This window comes from Tursiops truncatus, chromosome 1, assembly GCF_011762595.2.
Source record: "Tursiops truncatus isolate mTurTru1 chromosome 1, mTurTru1.mat.Y, whole genome shotgun sequence".
NCBI lineage: Eukaryota > Metazoa > Chordata > Mammalia > Artiodactyla > Delphinidae > Tursiops > Tursiops truncatus.
The window spans coordinates 34,681,713-34,696,584 of NC_047034.1; the positions used below are offsets into that span (position 1 = coordinate 34,681,713).

General features: G+C 48.3%; 1 protein-coding gene across 1 annotated transcript; it reads right to left on the reverse strand.

The window, feature by feature from the left end:
- Positions 1-9,332: 9,332 nt before the first annotated feature.
- AVPR1B (arginine vasopressin receptor 1B) lies at positions 9,333-14,343 on the reverse strand. The gene is made up of 2 exons (XM_004315904.4): positions 13,401-14,343; positions 9,333-9,643 (listed from the first exon to the last, which is right to left on the reverse strand). Exons 1-2 carry the CDS (start codon positions 14,341-14,343, stop codon positions 9,333-9,335), a joined length of 1,254 nt encoding a protein of 417 aa, XP_004315952.3.
- Positions 14,344-14,872: the final 529 nt, after the last annotated feature.

Sequence of the window (14,872 nt, forward strand, 5' to 3'; positions counted from 1 at the left end):
GGCGCATCCATCGTCTTGTATAGATACAAAATTAAAGAAATAGAAAAAAATGTTTTCCCTTGTGAACTCTTTACTCTCTTAACAACTTTCACATAGAACATACAGCAGTGTGTGATAGATTTATCACATAGTACATTGCATTCCTAGTACTTACTATCTTGTAGCTGAAAGTCTTTACCTTTTGACTGCCTTTATCCAATTCCCCTCCCCCAACCCCCACCTCTGATACCACAAATCTGATCTCTTTTTTTTTTTTTTTTTTTTTTTTTTTGCGGTACGCGGGCTTCTCACTGTTGTGACCTCTCCCGCTGCGGAGCACAGGCTCCGGACGCGCAGGCTCAACAGCCATGGCTCACAGGCCCAGCCGCTCTGCGGCATGTGGGATCTCCACGGACCGGGGCACGAACCCGTGTCCCCTGCATCGGCAGGCGGACTCCCAACCACTGCGCCACCAGGGAAGCCCTGATCTCTTTTTCTATGAGTTTGTTTGTTTGTTTTTGTAGTATAATTGACCTATGCACTATGTTACTTCCTGTTACACAACATAGTGATTTGATATTTCTATACTTTCAAAATGATCACCCAGTCTAATCACCCTCTGTCACCATACAAAGATATTATGTATTATTCCCCACACTGTACATTTCACACCTGCAACTCATTTATTTTGCAACTGGAAGTTTGTATCTCAATCTCCCTCACTTATTTCTCCCCTCCCCTCACCCCTTCTCCTCCGGCAACGATGTGTTTGTTCTCTGTATCTATTACTCTGTTTATGTTTTGTTATGTTTGTTCATTTGTTTTGTTTTTTAGATTCCACGTATACGTGAAATCATACAGTATTTGCCTTTCTTTGTCTGACTTACGTCACTTAACAGAATACCCTCTAGGTCCATCCATGTTGTTGCAAACTGCAAGATTTCATTCTTTTTATGGCAGAAAAAGATATACGTACTCCTATGTTCATGGCAACATTATTTGCAGTAGCCAAAATATGAAAGCAACTTAAGAGCCCATCAATAGATGAATAAAGAAGAAGTGGCTATATATATACATATATACATGTATACATATATACATGTATATATATTGTAAATGATATATCCAGTAAGGGAGATATCCATATATCTCCCTTACTGGATATATCATTTGCAAATTTCTTCTCCCATTCAGTAGACAGTCTTTTCATTGATAGTTTCCTTCATGGTACAAAAACTTTTTAGTTTGACATAGTCCCAATTGTTTACTTTTGCTTTTTTCCCCTTGCCTGAGGTGACATATCCAAGAAAAATGTTACTAAGACTGATGTCAAAATGTGTACTGCCTATGTTTTCTTCTAGAAGTTTTATGGTTTCAGGCCTTGCATTTAAGACTTTAGTCCACTTTGGATTTATTTTTGTGCCTGGTGTGAGAAAGTAGTCCAATGTGATTCTTGTGCATGTAGCTGTGCTGTTTTCCCAACACCATTTATTGAAGAGGCTTTCCTTTCTCCATTTTATATTTTTGCATTTTTTGTCATAGGCTAACCCACACTTCATATAAGTGTGGGTTCATTTCTGGACTCTCTATTCCAGGGGTCCCCAACCCCCGGGCTGCAGACTGGTACGGCAGACTGGTACCAGTCTGTGGCCTGTTAGGAACCAGGCCACACAGCAGGAGATGAGCAGTGGGTGAGTGAGGAAGCTTCACCTGCTGCTCCCCATTGCTCGCATTACCACCTGAACCATCACTTGCATTACCATCTGAACCATTGCTCATATTACTGCCTCAAACATTGCCCTCATTGCTTGCATTACTGCCTGAACCATCCTCCCACCCCTGTCCATGGAAAAATTGTCTTCCATGAAACTGGTCCCTGGTGTCAAAAGGGTTGGGTACCGCTGTTCTATTCTTTTCCATTGATCCTTGTGTCTGCTTTTGTGAAAATACCACACTGCTTTGATTACTGTAGCTTTGTATTATAGTTTGAAATCAGGGAGTGTGATACTTCCAGGTTTGTTCTTCTTTCTCAAGATTGTTTTGGCTCTTCAGAGTCTTTTGTGTTTCCATACAAATTTTAGAATTATTTGTTCTAGCTCTGTGAAAAATGCCATTGGTATTTTGATAGAAATGGCACTGAGTCTGTAGATGGCCTTGGGTAGTATGGTCATTTTAACAATATTATTTCTTTTTTTTAAACAAATAAATTTATTTATTTAATTTTTGGCTGTGTTGGGTCTTTGTTACTGCATGCAGGCTTTCTCTAGTTGCAGCAAGCAGGGGCTACTGTTCATTGCAGTGCGCAGACTTCTCACTGCGGTGGCTTCTCTTGTTGCGGAGCATGGGATCTAGGTGCACGGGCTTCAGTAGTTGTGGCGCACAGGCTTAGTTGCTCTGTGGCATGTGGGGTCTTCCCGGACCAGGGCTCGAACTCGTGTCCCCTGTAATGGCAGGCGGATTCTTAACCACTGCGCCCCCAGTGAAGTCCCTAACAATATTATTTCTTTCAATCTATGAGCACAGAATATTTTTGCACCTGTTTGTGTCATCTTCAGTTTCTTTCATTAGTGTCTTATAGTTTTCCAAGTACAGGTCTTTTACGTCCTTAGTTATATTTATTTCTAGATATTTTATTCTTTTTGATGCAATTGTAAATGGGATTATTTTCTTAATTTTTCTTTCTGATAGTTTGTTGTTAGTGTATAGAAATGCAACCAATTTCTGCACATACTAATTTTGTATCCTGCAACTTTTCCAAATTCATTGATGAGCTCCAGTAGTTTTTTGGTGGCATCTTTAAGATTTTCCATGTGTAGTACCATGTCATCTGCAAACAGTGACAGTTTTACTTCTTCCTTTCCAATTTGGATTCCTTTTATTTCCTTTTCTGGTCTAATTGCTGTGTCTAGGACTTCCAATACTATGTTGGTTAGAAGTGTTGAGAGTGGGCATCCTTGTCTTGTTTCTGATCTTAGAGGAAATGCTTTCAGCTTTTCAGCATTGAGCATGATGTTGCTGTGGGCTTGTCATGTATGGTCTTTATTATGTTGAGGTATGTTCCTTCTATAACCACTTTGTTCAGAATTTTTGTCATAAAGGAATGTTAAATTTTGTCAAAAGCCTTTTCTATATCTATTGAGACCATCAAATGACTTTTATTCTTCAATTCATTAATGTGGTGTATCACATTGATTGATTTGTGGATATTGAAAAATCCTTGCATCCCTGAAATAAATTTCACTTGACCATGATGTGTGATCTTTCTAATGTATTGTTAGATTAGGTTTGCTAGCATTTTATTGAGGAGTTTTTCATCTATGTCCATTGGTGATATTGGCCTGTAATTTACTTCTTTTGTGATATCTTTGTCTGGTTTTGGTATCAGAGTGTGCCTGGCCTTGCAGCATGAGTTTGGAAGCATTCCTTTCTCTGCGAATAATTTGAGAAGGCTAAGCATTAATTCTTCTATAAATGTTTAGTAGAATTCACTTGTGAAGATGTCTGGTCCTGGACTTTTGTTTGTTAGGAGTTTTTTAAATTGCTGATTCAATTTCATACTGGTGATTGGTCTGTTCGTATTTTCTATTTCTTCTTGATTCAGTCATGGGAGAGTGTACATCTCTAGGAATTCGTCCATTTCTTCTAGGTTGTCCATTTTATTAGCATATAGTTGTAGTAATCTCTTTTGATACTTTATATTGCTGTGGTATCATTTATAACTTCTTTTTTCATCTCTGATTTTATTTATTTGGGCCTTCTCTCTCTTTTTTCTTTACAAGTCTGGCTAAAGGTTTATCAGTTTTGTTGAAGCTTTTCTTAATGGGGAAAAAGAGATTCTACTGATTAGAGAGGCAGAATGAAGACTAACCACTACCAAAGTCAACAACAATGACGCCGTCTTTGCAAACAGAAATAAAACTCTTTTTATTGATCTCTTTTTAAAAGAAAAAAAAAAGAGACAATTCAAGAGTGTGCTGAAGAGATTCAGATAAGTTACAGCACACCCAAGAGAGACTGGGCAGAGATACTGCTGAGACAGTTCCCATACCAGGAGAGGGGACAATTGCAGTAGCATGGACAGAGCACCTGCTTTCTGCAGAATTCTGGATAGGCCCTGGGAGTTAGGAGAATCAAACACAAAAATAAGACTTGAGCATGTGGATGGGGTCAAGGCATGTATGACCTAGTTGTGGGGACAGGCAAGAACATGTACAAAACAACATGTGACAAGGGAGAATTAACACAGAGCAATGAAACCAGAGCTCATCAATGTTTAAGTAGATTGTGTATAAGAATGTTAAGATCAGGTGGGCCTGATCAGAAAGAAACATCTCAGGGCTTCCTTGGTGGCGCAGTGGTTGGGAGTCTGCCTGCTGATGCAGGGGATGCGGGTTCGTGCCCCAGTCCAGGAAGATCCCACATGCCGCGGAGCGGCTGGGCCCGTGAGCCATGGCCGATGAGCCTGCGCTTCCGGAGCCTGTGCTCCGCAACGGGAGAGGCCACAACAGTGAGAGGCCCGCGTACCACAAAAAAACACAAAACTTTGAGCACAGAAAGGAACATCTCAGAGAGAGGTGGTTTCTGACCTCAGTTTAGGAAGAAGGATGGACCATTGATGGATGGGAGAAGAGGCAGAAGGAAAGGGAGCAGGGCTGATGCAATGGAGGCACTCAATAAATTCTCCAGGGACTGACCTGAACTGAACTCAGAAGCAGTGATGATACTTGGGAGCAGGATGCTGATGTCAGAGAAAACACTGACCACCTGATTAAGGTCAATAGCGAACTTCTGCTATGATTGGCTTCAAAAGTATGACGTTCATGGCAGATAAGTATATCATAGAAGTTAACGTTAGCACTCACCCCAGTTGCTTATAAGGGGAAGGCATTCCTGGCAACTGCTGTTTAAGAAGAGAGTTGAAAGTGTGACTCCAAGTGACTTACAGAGGTTTGACTGACCATCAGTGGTGCAGATGACTTAGATGACCTGATAAGTGAAGAGGAGGACTGAGTTCACATCCTAAGGAGCTTGGGCCCATACGCTGATGACTGGGGCCAGCTAACAATATGACCTGACCCTCATTCCTAGCCATGTTACTAGAAATAAAACGGCCTTTTGTTTGTGATACCTCTGTGAGCTTAAAGGGTTAGCTGCCTAAATCTGTATAAATGGTTGCCTGTACGAGTAGTCACCATTGGAGGAGCACAGCTTCTGGTACAAGGAAGTCACTCTCTCCCATGTTGTATGTCATCAGAACCTCCAGGGAAGAATCATGCTGCCCCACTCTGGGCTCCTCTGTGGATAAGGACTGGATAAAATCTCTCCAAACCTATCTTATACCTGGGTACCGATAAACTGATTTGCTACTGGCAACCAGTAGAAAGTTGATTACATGCCAGTGATGAACTGGGAATACACAGTAGACTAGAGTAAATGTGACCTGTCTTCCATGAATTTTTATTCTAAAGGAGCAAGCACCCAATGCTCACTATAGAACTGAAGCAGAATTCCATGAGGGACACTAACTTATTGGCCAGCAAGACCCACAGGGTGAGGAGGTATTTTATGCTCAACACCAGTGGGATATTTGCTCTCAGATCAGGACAGTCTTCCTGGTCCAGAGGGGTCTCAAGAGGCCTTCTTACCCAAGCCCCTGGCCTCTAAACTAAACACATTATAATTTCATCATTGAGGTCCCCTAGCTCTCTCATACACTCACCCTTTCAGGAAGGAATTTCTATATCAGGCCCTTTCCCTGCAGAAGAAACCTTTTGTTCTTTGCCCCTCCTTGCCAAATACATCCTCCATAAACTTAGACGAAAAGAACTGCACGTCCAAGTGTCTCAACAGAGCTGGTCAAACGAGAGATCAAGACTCTAGAACTTGAGGGAAAGGTAGTTTGGCATAAGAACTGGAAGACCCGTGTGACTTTCCCAGTAGGTCCCTGTGGGTCATTACTGTTTCAGACGCACTTTCAGCTCCACACTGCCACCGTGTGGCCCCAGGGCAAATCCCAGGTCACTCTTGTCTCCTTTTCCCTCTTAAGTGAATGTAGGGGTACCAAGAAGGTGGCTCCCCGCCCCTCAACTTTGCCCTTGGCCCTGCCCTGTTCAAGGAGATCACAGTTTTATTTTAGCTTACATATCCCATTGTCATTGCCCACAGGAAACAAAGATGCCCAGAAATCTCCTGGTTATTAAGTAGTTGTATTGGTCAATTTCAACCACTTCTGGGTTCTGGACCCAGGAGTGAGCTGCTGTGGCCTAGGCTGAGGCTATAGCCCCTCGAGAGATAAAATACCTATTTACATACAAAACACAGAGCCATCTGTAAAATTACTGGCCCGTACCAAACAACATAAAAAGCCATTCTGAGAAATGCCCACAGTCAAGCGATTAACCTCCTCCTGCCATCTTCTGCCCTGCCCACCCCCAGACCCCTGCTCCCACATGGGTTCCACGGGACTGAAGTACTGTATTTCACAGAGTCCACAGGACGGCATAAACATTTTACAAAATTGCTCAGCCCAGGGACAGTATCACTCAGTTTTTCCTGGGGTGAGCTGTCAGAAATGAGGATGACCCAGAGAGCACGGGACCTCCTTCTTGCTTCCCACAAGGCCCACCTCCCTGGACCCTATCCGAGGCCCTGGTGCTGGCTCTGAATGCCTGTGAGAGCTTCCTACAGGGACGGCAAACGCCATCATTCATAGATCCAGACAGGATCCTGCCATCTCCTTCAGGAGCCTCCAAGAATAGGCTCCTGAAGCCCCCAGCCCAGTGTCCAGCTGTTCCCCATTGGCCTCATCATAGGACAGCACTAGCTTTCCGAAAAAGGTCAATTGCAGCCTTTCCATGGGAGGAAGAGGGAGGGCCCCAAACCACCACCACAAGTAAATCCGCCCTCATGAAATGCAAAGCTGGAAATATAATAGTGGGATTATGTGCTACTCTTTGCTAGAGAAGGCACAGAGCAGGCATGAAAGGGGCTCTAGTCAATCTTGATTCCAAGTCTCTTCTCGCCTCCCTACTGTAGAGTCTCCTGGGCCCAGTGCCCTGGAAGTCACCCACGGGATGCAATCCCGAGCCCGGCCACTATCTTCTCTAGCGTCAGTAGAGTGTTGTATAGTCTACAGCCTCACATTCGTGCCCTCCCAACAAGGCGGGCATTGTTATTTCTATTTAACAAATGAGGTGCCTGTTGCTCAGAGAGATTGGATAACTTGCCCAAGTTCAAACAGATAGAAAAGAGGTGAGATCAGGACTCAAACCCAGGTTTGGGGGTACAAGGCCGGGATCCCTTGTACCTCCCAGTCATCGTGATGAGCAAAGATTTACTTAGTACCTACTATGGGCACCAGGGTCAGGAACTGTGGTCTGAAGTGGAAGCAGAGGAAGGAGCAACTTCAACAGCTCACGCTGGCATGGGAGGCTCCTCAGCCCAGCTCCATCAGGACAGATGGACAGGGAAGAAGTGGTTGGACGTCAGGGACTGACATTAGCAACAGGGTGCAGTGAAGAGAGACAGTGGGTTCCCACATCCACCTTGAGCCTTGGTCTCACTAGGGTCTGTGTCCCGCTCTCCACTTCTCTAGTATTGAAGGGCTGGGGTGCTTTGTTCACTCACAACACTCAGCTTACGTGCTTTTCTTTTAAGGAAGCCTAATGAGACTTCTTAGAGCTAAGTGGCCTCTTAAAGAAGTGTATCCCCAAAGCCACAGTCACTCCTCAAAACTTCCCTAGGAGTGGAGGGCAGAGAGTGACTGCTCCCTGGAGTGCTCTCAGGAGCTCTTAATTAGATCAGCAATCCCTACATTAATATGGGCTCACGTGTTTAGTATGGTTCAAGAGTTTACAAACCACCTACACATGCACAGTCCTATTTGACCCTCATAATGAAGACAGCAAGGCCATTGGTGGTGGCATGGTGGTAGAACCAGGACCCAGTTCTCCTGACGTCAGCTGATGGGCTTTCCACCATCAAGACCATCGCTTTGAGTAGAACCAGAATCATGGTGGGGAGGTTATCCCATGGTATAAATCCCACTGCGGATAATGAGGTGCGGGACAAAGCCCCAGATTCTACCTGCCAGGCTCTCTTGGCATCAGCATCACAGAACTGAGGGCAAAAGTGGACAGTACGGCCAAGGCAGGAACCAAAGTCACCAGAATTGAGTCAAAGGGTATAAATGTCATTGTCATGAAAACACAACAATTCTTCCAGAGCCTACTGGTTAGAATGTCCTTAGAGAACGCTTCTCCAGTCTTGCAAAGTCATGAAAGTTTCAAGCTGGGAAATGCCTTAGAGATCATCTCTGTTCTACAGGTGAGGAGCTGAGGCCCAGAGAGGGAGGTGACTTGCCGAAGGTCATACAGATACCCCACGGCAGAGCCGAGTTTCCAGTCCTGGGCTCCTGATTTGGTCACGGCAAGCATGTGATTCGTGTGGAAGCTCTGAGGAGCCTCAAACAAATCCAGAGCCATGACTAAGTCACACTTTCTCAAAGGATGTCTCCTCTGTGCATCCCCAAGAGGCAGGAGCCATGTGGACCCCCTGAGGGGAGGAGGGAGAGCGACCAATCCCTGCTGCCTCCGAGGCTTCCTCCCACTCGGAATTTTATTGTGACCATTTTCATCTCCTCCTTTCCTCACTCTTTCTTCTCACGCTCACCCCCTGTTGGTCATTCCACTGAGAATATGCAATACTCTGCCCTGTCACCCACCCTAACTCTAAATGAGGTACATGGGGAGAAGAGAAGTAGCGTTTGCAGAGTTTTTACCAGTTACCAGGTGCTGTGCTAACCCTGCATTTCCCTTCGGTAGACAGGTGGGCATAGCAGGCGAAGCCCTCACACCTATTCACTTTCTTCATTAAGCAATCCTCTCTCTACCAAAAAAAAAAAAACCGAAAAAACAAAAACTCAGGATGCAGACAGGGTCCTTCTCACAGGTTTTCACTCCTTCCCTCTCCTGGTTGAACTGGGATGCGCTAGTCAGGTTAGGATGAGACAAACAAGATAGGAGACCAGCCTCTGAGTCCCTGCTGCCTGTGGACCCCCAGACAGGACAGCCCTAGGCCTGTCAGATCTGGGGCACCACATCTACCGCACGTGTGGTTCCCAGACACCCTGTGAATATGGCAGGATCAGGGAAGCAGACAGTCTGATTCTCCCTGACTCCCAGCATGTGAGGTTGGGAGCAAACGACGGCAGCCATGTAACCAAGAGGAGCAGCCATTCTGGCCTCCTCGCCCTGCCTCAAACTGGGCTCCCCTAACTCCAGCCCTGCGCTCCCAGCATTTACACCCAGTGCTGAGGTGGGTAGAGACCCTCGCCACACTCCGGGGAGTGTTCTCTAAAAGATGCTGGTCTCGGTGACGGTGTCCCTGTCCACCTGCTCTTCATCCTTCAGTGGGTCTTTGGGCCCCGGCCTCTGGCTGAGGGTGGGCAGGCCACTGGAGCGGGTCAGCAGCATGGCGCGGCGGTTGGATGGGCTGCCGCTGGAGAGCTGCCTGCACATCCTGGGCCCCGGCCCCCCGCAGCAGGCCAGACGGCCGAGGGAACGCGGCCACAGGTGGCCGTTGAAGCCCATGTAGATCCAGGGGTTGCAGCAGCTGCTGAGGTTGCCCAAAAGCATGGAGATGGTGAAAGACACATTGGTTGAATCTGCCGAGAGAGAAGCACAAGAATTTTAGACCTGGGAGAGATTCCCAGTCCCTACTGATCGGAGAAGGAAATTGAATCCCAGAGAGGACCTGGGACTCACGTGGGGCTCTGTAATTAGAAAGGAATACAGCTGGGGCATGAACCTGGGACTCCTGACTCCAGAGTCCTGCCTCACTGATTGATTTGTTCGTTTTGTACTACAGGGTGATGACAGGATCCGAGGCTTGCTCTGAGTTGACTTTAGAGGTGCAAACATAGTCCGGGACAGGACCAGCCCAAATAGGAAACACTGTCTTTGTTCCAAAACCTCGCTCTTGAATCCCCTAATGGATGTAGAGCTAGGATGAAGCAACTTCTATAAAACATTCAGGAAAAATAACCATGATTCTAGCCAGGTTCAGGCACACCTCCATCCCCACTTATGTCATAGATACGGGTGCACATTGCCTTCCGAATTCCGTCCTCCTTGACCCCTAGGGGTCAGTCCCAGTCATTCTGTCATTCAGTCAGTTTGCATGTGAGTATCAACTGTGCCAAGCCAGTGATAGGGACCTGGTAGGGCGATCAGTGGAGCCTGACAGCCCTACAGGCCCCATGATGTCATCTCCAACTGTGCACCTTCTAGGTACAGGGCATCCAGGCATCCCATTCCAGACCAGTACTTGTTCTCTGTCATCAGAAATTACATCCAAAGAATGCACCATCCTTGGCGGGTGGGGGAGCTAATTTCTCTCCCGGGCAGTCAAAATGTAAGAGTTCAAAGACTCTGATAAGATTTCTTCCAGATACAATACTCTTTCTGAAAATGAAATGAAACTTCTCATGACAACAGGAAAGCTGGGGGATGGGCCCCGTCCTCCTGCTAGATGCACCACGGCTACAGTTATGGCGTGGGTTGCATACTGAGTTACCCTCCTCTTCAGTGGAGGCTGTAGCATCACTGCGCACAATGCTTAAGCTAGAAGGAACCTTAGAGGTGGAATCACCAAATACAACGTCAGAGCTGGAAGGAACCTGAAGGGTTATGGCGTAGACTTGAACCTAGGTCTTCCCTCTTCAAAGCAGCAATCCTGCACCCTGCCACCATTTCAACCAACAAACTGAAGGGCAAAGCTCAAGTGCCTGCTCTGTAAAGCACCATGAAATCTTCCGATACACAGATTCCTCATGCGCCTCTCCTGAGGGTATGCTCTCCAGTGCGGTACTCATAGCCCAAGAGAAGGGAAGATCCAGGGTCAGAATGTTTGAGAGAAGGCTTGAATCATAGAGTTAGGAAGCTGAAGACAGCTGGGCCTGGATGGACAGGTCTAGGGCACAGAAGTGAGGGCAAGGAGGGAGCACCTGTAAGTGGAGGAGAGACCATCCTCAGCAACAAGCACAGCCTCCTTCAGGCTTGTCTGGGCTCTGGCCTGCTCCCCAGTTAACTTAATACCCAGGTGCTGCAGAAGACTTGGGAAGTTGCTTTGGCTAAGGGGTGGTATTCATCCCGTCTGCTCCATCGACATATATATGTAGTGCCCAGACTCGGCCAGAGACTTAGGGGTTCCAGAAGTTTCTTCACTTGGGAAGCATCTGTTTGATTTAGGCCTGTCTGAGCCAGGCCCTGTGCAGGGGCTGGAGATGGGCCCGGAGCACTGGAGTCTGCAGAGGCTTCACCTCTCAGCCCCCGAGGGCAGATCCACTACTAGTCCTGGCCAGCCGCTGCACTTCATTCTGACGGAAGCTCAGCTGACAGTCGGGGGCAGGGCCAAGGGCAAGGATACAGACAGCTTCTCACCAAAGACTCAGGGACAGGTGGCCAGGAGGCTAGTTTGCTGTGGAGAAAAAATGGGTGTACTGGAAAGTAAGTCTAAAGTAATGAATGTCAGCCGGACTCGAAGGTCCCAGAGGGCTTCCAGTTTTCTGAGGGAGCACATTTTCTGAGGGATACTTAGCTCCTGTACTTCATACTCAGTGAGGCTCTTGGTAAGCGGTAAGTCACTCTATACATGGGTCTCTGGGACAGGCTGATGATGACAGTGAGTACAGCAGGCGAGCAGGAAAGCCTGCACCGGCTGAACGGCAGGATCCCCATCTTCTTGGAGGTTCCTTGATAAAGGGGTGAATGGCCTTCTCACCCCTGGTGACATCAGCTCAGCTGTGATTGTTGGGAAGAAAGCCATGCCACGGTTAAAGCTTGGCCCATAAAGACCTTGATTCGATTCCTGGCTCCATCCCCTACTAAGCAGTGGCACTTCGGACCAGTTATTTCACCAATCTGAGTCTCAGGTTACTCAGATGTAGAGAAGGTCACCGCGAAGTAGCACAAGGCCTGAATGTGCTTGGCACTAGAAAGCCCTCCTTCCTTCTATTCTGTGCTTGACTAGAGCAGGGAGGTCCCTACAAGTGGTTAGGATTAATACGCTCATTGCTTTAAGGGTAATTTATTAAGTCTCTGGTCCAGACTGGTGTCTGAAAGGTGGTTAAGAAGGGGTATGATGGGACCGTAAGAGTTCAGTACTGCCGTCACACTTCTCTCACAGAGTTGTGTTAACATCATGAACAGCCTTCCACTTACTTCATCTCTCCAGAAAAGCAAAGCAGTTGGCTTAAGTGTGTGCTAGGATGAGCAAAATGAGATTAGAAACAAAAGCACAGGGAAGGGGGACCACTCCCTAAGAGCTGGTAGGAAGTGGTAGCCAGGATCTGCTGGCCAGTGAACCCTCTGGAAGCTTCCAGAGGAAACTGTGCACAGGGCCTCCCTAGGGCAGTCACATGCTGCACCCATTATATACCCCAAGCTGTGCATAAGATGTGATGCACTGCAGAGGACACAGTCACCCCTCTTCACAGACTCGTCCCCCACTCTTCTTAGGGGAGCAGGAACAGATGTCTTTGAATACCTCTCTCCAACATTTTGGGTGCCCAGACACCGCATCTACCTTTCTGAGGACAAGTTCATCCCCAAATGGCCTGACCGTCTGGCAGTGTCTAAAACTTAGGAGGCTGCCATCTACCTCACTCCAAAAAATGACCAGAACAAGGCCTTCTATGTGCCAACCGGAACACAGTCCCATTTTGTTTTTCACGTAGGAGGAAGGGCCCTCTCCTCATCACTTTCAGAGCCAGGGTTCTGGGGGTGCGGGGGGGCAGGAGGATGTATTGAGGGAAAAAACAAGGAGGCACCAGGCTTGGGTTCTACTTTTCACTTTGCTGTGTGGCCTTGGGCAAGTCGTGTTTCCTCTCTGAGCCTCTGCTTGCTCATTAGCAAGACAAAAGTGTTGAACTTGAAATTTCAGGGTTGTGCACCAAGGCTAATTCATTGAAAGTGGCTGTTGTAAAGGGAGTTCAACGTCATATTTAGTTGCAGGGGGGAAGGGTGCCGAGAGACGTAGTTCATGGGCCACAAATTTCCATCCTGGATGGAATCATTTGAAAATCCCTTCCAAACATCTAGCAAACTACCAGTTGCTTGGCCAAATCTACTAATGGTCATATTTTTTTAGGGCCAAAGAGTATTTTAAAACGTTTACATTAGTTACCAAAATTTTAAAAGATGGAAATTCACGCCAAAGATACTCACATGGCGTCTTTTGGCCGGAGGGGAGTTGCAGCTGTCCCTTTTCACATGGGACAGGCGCCATCTTTCCTAACTGCTCATTTGTCACCTGTGTGGCCTGTGAGCCATTGTTACCCTGTCCTAATACTCTTGTCCTCTCCTCTCCGCATTTTTCCACCTCCTGCTCCCACATCACCCCTCACCAGACCACACACTTGCCTTCATCAGGGGCATTCTCGTCCCACACAGACCACATCTGGACGCTGAAGAAAGGCGCCCAGCAGGCGATGTAGGCCAGCACGATGACGAAGGTCATCTTCACCGTTCGGATCTTGGCCCGTGAGATGGTGTTGGTGCTGCTGACCCGGGATGGCAGCCCCCGTGTGGCTGCAGCTGGGGCAGAAGGAGGTGAGGGCCGGTTCCAAGTCCTCCAACCCCCTCCTTCTACCTTCCAGGCCCCGGTCTTGACTTTTAGGTTCTTACAGATTTCATGGCAGATGAGGCTGTAGCAGGCCGTGAGCATGGCCACAGGCAGGATGAAGATGGCCAGGGTGGTCCAGGTGATGTAAGCCCGTGGCCCCCAAGGAAAGCGGAAGTCTGCCCAGCAGTCCAGCACTCCAGAGCCCTGGATCACCTCTCGTAAAGAAAAAATGAAGACTTGAGGGAGGCTGAGGATGGCGGCCAGCAGCCAAGGAGCTGCAATGAGAGGGTAGGTGGACAGGCTGGGCTGCTGGAGGCTGCACAGGGGGTGACAAACGGCCAGGTAGCGGTCAAGTGTCATGGCCAGCAGCATGTAGGTGGAGGCGAACATGCTGAGCACCTGCAGGTACTTGATGGCCCGGCAGAGGGGGTCAGGGCCCTGGAAGCGGTAGGTGATGTCCCACAGCAGCTGGGGCAGCACCTGGAAGAGGGCCACACCCAGGTCCGTCAGGGCCAGGTGCAGCACAAACAGGTGCATGCGGGAGCGCTTGCGGCCTGCCTGTCCCACTGTCAGCAGCACAGTCAGGTTGCCCCCTGTCGCCAGCACCAGGACAGTGGCCAGGACGCCGATCTCCACCTTGGCCAGCTCCTCATCCCGGCCCAGCCAGGGTGTGGTGGCATTGGGGACAGGGAGGGTGCTCCCGGGGGCGGGGCTGGTGATCCAAGGAGGCCCAGGATCCATGGTGGAAGTTTGCTGGGAGGGAACGGGAGGAAGGAGAGGGATGGATGGAGAGTGTGAGTGTGAGTGGAGAGGTTGGTTGAATGAGATGGAGTGGGGAGGGGAAGTTATAAGATGGAAAAAAGGAGAAGGTTGGGGATGACAGGGAAAAGGCTGAAACTGGATGGCAATCGTTAAGAAGATGGGGATAGAGAGGACGATGGAGAAGGAGATAAGGAAGGAGAAGATGCTGACCCCGGAGAGGGGAGGGGGAACCCAGGAGCCAAGGGAAGGAGGGATCAGGGAGGCAAGGTGTCAGGAAAGGAAGAATGGACGAGGCTGTGCACGGTGAGGCCTCTGGAAGGGAAAGAAGGCTGGGGGAGCTGGCATCACTCCCAAATCCACCCCAAATCCACTCTCCCCAAACTTTTCTGGAAGCGGAAAGCGGATGTCCCTAAGCCTGGTTGTTGGCGCGCTCCCGGCCATCGGTGTCGCCCGCCGGCCTGGAAGCCCCAGCCGAGCCCACGCGCCCCGGCCGGCGTGCGGCGACCAG

Bases quoted from the DNA above. Each gene is read 5' to 3' on its own strand.
- AVPR1B (XM_004315904.4), bottom strand. From the start codon at position 14,343: ATGGATCCTGGGCCTCCTTGGATCACCAGCCCCGCCCCCGGGAGCACC. The intron at 9,644-13,400 runs GCAAGTGTGTGG...CTCTCTCGGCAG, and splicing joins CGAGAATGCCCCTGATGAAG to ATTCAACCAATGTGTCTTTC.